The sequence below is a fragment of the Sorex araneus genome, chromosome X (assembly GCF_027595985.1).
Source record: "Sorex araneus isolate mSorAra2 chromosome X, mSorAra2.pri, whole genome shotgun sequence".
Classification (NCBI taxonomy): Eukaryota; Metazoa; Chordata; class Mammalia; order Eulipotyphla; family Soricidae; genus Sorex; species Sorex araneus.
The window spans coordinates 278,290,923-278,296,922 of record NC_073313.1 but is presented as its reverse complement, the minus strand read 5'-3'; the positions used below and the strand labels follow the sequence as shown (position 1 = coordinate 278,296,922).

Genomic DNA, 6,000 nt, shown 5'->3' with positions numbered 1-6,000 from the left:
TGCAAGTACAACTGTGTGTGCGCGCACAAGCATGTGTGTGCGCAAGTGTGTATGTGTACAACTATGTGTGTGTGGACTGGGTGTGTGGTCCACAGGTGTGTGTGTGTGGGGGGGGGGATGACTGCATGCCCAGAGACCCCAGGTTTTCCCAACCTCTGACCTACTTGAGGTCGGTGGGGCAAAGCCTCTCCTAGGCTGGCAGGGAATGTGACACCACTCAGCCCTAAGGCTATGACCTAAGGCAACTTTTAATTCTCACTGGGGGGACCAAGAGGGTGGGAAGTAACCGGACACTCCCGAGTTGCGAAACCCACAGGCTAGGTTTGCTTGCAAACAGGGAGGGCCCAGGCAGGCTCCAGGAAGGTCCTTCCTCGGACAGCAGCGCCCAGCGCCTCCTGCACAGTCTGGGCCCTATCGGGGCACCTGGAGGAACAGCTTCTGGCAAACGTGTCACTCTCAGGCCGAGGCCAGGGAGAGGCGCATGTCCTACATGTGTGCACCCCACTCCCCTCCCTCATAGTAATTTTTTTGGGGGGCGGGACACACTTGGCAGTGCTCACGGGTGACTCCTGGCTCTGCATCCAGGAATTACTCCCCTAGCAGTGCTCAGGGAACCATATGGGATGCCAGGGATCGAACCTGAGTCAGTGCAAGGCAAATACCCTACCTGCTCCAGCCCCTTCCTCCCCGCCCAGCTGTATCTGGCCCGGAGCACCATCCTTCCTGTGCTGCTGAGGCCAAGGCCTCTTACCTCACCAACAGTGTGTGCTCCGCCACGTGGCCAGCCCCGCCTCCAGAGCGCTCACTTGGGAACCCTAAGCAGAACCTAGACACACGAGGTGTGATCGCTACATATTAGACTGGTGGGGCTGCCGCAGGTGCTCCTGCCGGTGCTCACTCAGACCAGCCCCTCCTGGGGTCCTTCCTCAGTGCTGAGGCCCACCCTGGCCTCTCAGCTGTTCCCTGGATTCGGGGGGACGAGAATGAGCCCGGCGCAGCCACCCCCTCCCACTGTCCCCGGGCCCAGTTAATGACCACGATTCAGACCAACTTGCTTGCCCCCAAGGGCCTCTTTATTCATCCCTGACCCCTGGCCTCTTGGGTACCTCCAGGCAAACCAACAGCATTTGTGGTTTACTTGCTTTTTTTTTTCCTAATAGAGTTCCAGGGAGAAAAATAGATCTCTCATATATATATGTGTGTGTGTGTATATATATATATATATATATATATCTATTTATATACAGAGATAGAGAGAGAGAGAGAGGGAGAGAGAGAGGGAGAGAGAGAGAGTGTTGTCCCAGCACAGCCAGCAGGCTCGGTGCCTGGGGCTGGTCCCTGCCAAGTGTGGGTCACCGACTGCCCCTTGCTCCTGAGGAACAGGCCTGGGAAACGACAGCAGTGCTCGGGAAAGCTGGCAAACAAACCCCCAGCTGGGCAGAAAAGGGAGCCCGAGCGGTGAGTGAGGGCGGCTGGGGGCACCCAGCACTGCCTGCCCCCTGGTCCAGGACCCTCAGGGGCGGGGGCAGGCGCAACGCCCTCCCACCAGGGTTCTCCAACCACAGTACCTATTTGACCTTGGGCAGGGGGACCTCAAGAACCAGGCTGGGGTTGGGGCCACCCTAGGGCCCAGCCTGCCCGCAATGGCCAGAGGTATGTTCTAGAAGGGGAGCCTTCTGAGCTGCTCCTGGGGGCCTTGGGCTGAGGAGGGTGGCTGGGGCCTGCGCGCAGGGAGAAGGGGCAGCAGAGGCAGGAACGGGCAGGCCCAAGGTCGGCGCTGGGCCATCATGGGCTGCGGGAGCAAGTGCGGGTGCCGGAGTCAGGCTGGGACCCCGGGTGGCAGTGGCAGCCTGGATGCGAAGGACGGGGAGGTGAGGCTGCTATGACACCCCCAGCAGTGCCCAGTGGGCACTAAGGCTCAAGCTGATTGTCTCGGGGGGAGGGGGGTTGAGGGAGAATCTGAGGGGGTCACTGCTGGCACCCGTGAGCCAAGGGCTGAGGCTCGGAGACCTGAGCAGGTGCAGGGTCAGGGGGGTCCAGGCAGGAGGCACCATCCAGGGCATCGGAGACGGACGACGCTCCCGGGGGCCACCTCCAGCCTCTTCTTGCTCCCGAACCCAGGCATTCTGAGCGGCCGAGAGCTAGGGCCCGGGAGGGTGGGAGGCAGGGCCAGGGCTGAGATGTATTTCCCGGATCCCGGCCCGCGTCACAGCTCCCTGGGAATGATGGAGAAAGGCACCACGGGGCTGCTGGCCTCCAGCTCCAGGGCGGCCAGGAAGCAGTCCACGGCCGCCTCGCTCTGGCCCTGCGCCTGCAGCACCTCGCCCAGGCCCTGCCACGCCTCATGGCACGTGCTCTGCCTCTCCACGGCGTCCCGCAGCACCTTCTGGGCCAGGCTCCGGTGGCCCAGCCGGTTCAGGATCAGGCCCTGCAGAACAAGCGGACGAGCGGCTATGAGGGGCTGGGCCGCCAGGAGCCCCATCCGGCGCCGATGGACTCAAGTCCTCCCTGGTCCCTGCAGCCCGGCCTCCTGCCTGTGGTCTGGGTCACCCAGGGCTGAGTTTCCGGCTCCAAGCCTGGGACCCTCCAGGGTCTGCAGGCCAGTCACGCGGGAGGACACTCCAACCCCTCTGGGCTCACCATCCCCCGAAGCCTGGGGGACCAGCAGGTGAGGGGGGAGGGGCTCAGGGCGGTCTGACCTGCCAGGTGGCAGCAGCCTCAGGTCAGAGAGAATGTGACAGGACTGTGACGTGGAGCTGGCACCGTCTCCTTGCGCCCTCCCACCCACACCAGGAGGCGCAGCAGGGGCTGGGGGGCAGAGGGGCTGTCCAGCTGTGCAAAGGTTTCGAGGCAGCCACCTGCTAATCTGCACCATGGCCTCCGGGTGAGGGGGAGCCCTGGCAACGCCCATGCCAGCACCCGGGCCCCCTCGTGGGAGCCCACTCGCAGCAGCCACGGTACATTTTTAGTTGGAGCATCTTCCTCCTCTCTGGGCTCTGCAGTGAGGCCTGCGTTGCCATGGAGACGTGCTGGGGAAGCTGCTTAGGCTGGTTTTATAAACCGCAGGGACTGGCACGCGCCCAACCTGCTCGGGGCGGAGGAAACGAGTGCCCTGGGTGCTGTACATGTGTGCGCCCGATGTCATCCATATGTGCCCTGTGTGTCATGTACATGCGTGTCCTGTGACGTGTGCCCTGTGCCATGTACATGTGCCCTGTGTTGTGTATATGCGTGACTAGTGCTGCATGTATGCGGATCCTGTGTATGTATGAATGTGTCCTGTCGTGTGCATGTGTGTCATGTGCCTGGGAGCCTGTGTCATGTACATGTGTGTACCTGGGTCGTGTACACACGTGTCCCCCTTCCCCGGCTGTCCTGGCGCTGCGTGCAGGCCTGAGCACAGGGTCACAGATGGCCCAGGCCCAGACGGAAGCGTTGCTGACTCAGGTGCTAGGACGGGAGGGCAGAGCCCAGTCTGGCCAGCAGGGCACGAGGCCAGTGGCACTGGACCCTGGGCAGCGCAAGGGACGAAGCCACGGGAAATGGGCGCTGGGGCTGTGAGCAGCAGCGCCCCAGAACTGGGGGCCGTGGGCGGTGCCCGGCTCGGACTGCTGGTTCCCCGCCTGGAAACTGAGGCACATGATAGTTCTCCCTGGCGCGCCTGTGACAAGGGGAGGTCCCGAGGCTGGGCCGACCCCCGTGTGTGGAGGGGGGTGAGGCTCCCTGCGGGGGACGGCAGCTGACCTTAGCGCCTGAAAGGAGACACCGGGCTGGCTGGGGTCAGGCGGGGGCCTGGGGCCCGGGGTCTGTAACAGGATCTGCCGACACCTGCCCGGGGCACCAGCCGCCTTCGTGTTTGGTAGCAACTCAGGGCTGTTTGCTGCCTGGCAACTGGGCGGGCACCCCGGGGGGATGCGAGGCCTCACCTGCTCTGGCCAGCCCGGACACCGTGGGACCCAGACACGCTACTGGGATTCCGTCCCGGCCCCCATCCCCTGCCCAGTGAAGGGTGCCTGGCCAAGCCTGGGCGGCACTATGGGGGACCCGATAGAGGGGCAGCGCGGGCTCGGGCTGGGCCCGGAAAGCCAGCGGCCAACCACTCCTTCCTGCGTGCCCAGACTGGGGGCACCTCTGCTTACCCTACCGGAGCATGGACAGTCGGGGCTGGAGCCATGGCACAGCGGGGAGGCCCTTGCCTTGCACGCAGCCAATCCGGGTTCGACCCCCAGCATCCCGTAGGGTCCCCCAAGCCTACCAGGCGTGATTTCTGGGCAGGAAGCCAGGAGTCAGCCCGGAGCACTGTTGAGGGTGCCCCAAAACCCAAAGACAAAGGCGGACAGCAACCTGCTTCAAATCACAAAAGCAGGAGCCTGAGATATGGACCCATGGGAAGAATTCCAGAACTTTCTATCTTGGCTGCCACCCACATCCTGTCTCCGCCCCCCACTCCTGTGTTCCAAACAGACCCCCGAGGCATGGGGTAGCAGAGGTGCTGGCGGGGAGCTGCGGGCTGTGGGGTGCGCGGGGCCAGCTGCAGGCCACTCACGCCGCCTGTGCCTGCCCTCCAGGAGCCAGAGCAGTTATTCTGGGAATTTTCTTTCTGAGCCCCAGGCACATTCCTGGGATTCTGGAACAGCCTTTCCAACTGGTGTGGCTGGGAATCAGCTGGAGGCTGCTGGAGCCTCTGGTCCCCAGACCAGGACCCTGGGGGGCCACCCCACCCCTTCAGCCACCCTGGAGAGCTGACACCCCTCGGGCTCGGGCACCCTCGGAGGTGGATGGGGAGCCGGAACCTCACAGGACCCCGGGCTGGCCCGAGTGCTCTGCAGGGAGGGGCTCAGCCTCGAGCCCCACCCGGCGCCATCCAGGGCGTCCCAGCCAGGGGCCGAGGGTGGCCTTGTTCCAGAGCCCCCCTGGGCCGGCAGGGCTGGTCTCCTCTCGGGGACCCCAGGGGAGAAGGCAGGAGCGGAACCTTCGGAGATGGTCAGCCTGGGCAGGTGGCAGGTCTGGTCAGTCTGGGGGGCCCATATGAGGGCTCAGCCCCGCTGCTGTGGGGGCCGCTGGCGTGCAGGCCCGGCAGGGGGCAAGGCCCACAGACCGGGGTTCTGGAGGCAAGCCCAGAGTGTGGCCGTGAGGGGGAGGACATAGCTGGCGGCGGGGGGGAGGGGAATTGGAGAAGTGCACGGAGGGTCCCTTCAGGATGTCACCTGGGGCCCCTGAACTTACAAGCTGAGTCAGCAGCTTCCTGCTCACCTCTCTAAGGGGCCACTAAGACCCACGAGGGCCCCCAGCAGCCAAGGCAACAAGGAGCCGGGTGGGGGGCTCCATCCCCTGCCAGGTCTAACAGCCTGGGCTTCAGGGTGAAGCCAACAGTGACGTCACTCGGGGACCCTGCCTGCGCGCGCGCACACACACACACACACACACACACACACACACCCCACACACACTCCTCCATGCACACACACCCCCCTCACACATACTCACACATGCACACACACATACAGGCATACACACTCAGGCACGCACATACCACACACGCACACACACACACTTGGCCCTAGAGCACTCCCTGTACTTTCCGGTCAGGAATGCAGAGCCTAGGCGAGCCTGGGGAGAATGGCCATGGCAGGTCGGGAGTGGAAGTGGGAGTGTGTGTGTGTGTGTGTGTGTGTGTGTGTGTGTGTGTGTGTGTGTGTGTGCTTGCTTGCGCACGTGCGCGTGCGGGGGTGTGGTGGGGACAGGGACAAACCACCTCAGACTGAGACTGTGGGAGCCACCCGGCTGGGGGCAGAGACCCTGCCTGTCCAGCTCTTCCCCTGCAGGCCAGGAAACAGGCTGAGCCAGCCGCCCTTGCTGCTCTCAGGAACTACTCCTGGCGGTGCTCGGGGGCCCTCTGGGATGTGGGATGGAACAAACGCCCTCCAGCCCCAGGAGCCCCACCCTAAATGCAGCATAGGCGCCCGGGCTCACACTCCACAGGCACCCCGAGTCTAGGCA

At 64.0% G+C, this 6,000-nt stretch overlaps 1 protein-coding gene across 1 annotated transcript in view; it reads right to left on the bottom strand.

The window, feature by feature from the left end:
* Positions 1 to 1,068: 1,068 nt before the first annotated feature.
* The window catches only part of TTC7A (tetratricopeptide repeat domain 7A), a 67,793-nt gene continuing 62,861 nt past the window's right edge, over positions 1,069 to 6,000 (bottom strand). The window contains exon 20 of the mRNA XM_055122595.1: positions 1,069 to 2,428. Within this exon, the coding sequence (XP_054978570.1) occupies positions 2,207 to 2,428 (222 nt within the window). The 3' untranslated portion in view covers positions 1,069 to 2,206. The remainder of the gene's footprint in view (positions 2,429 to 6,000) is intronic.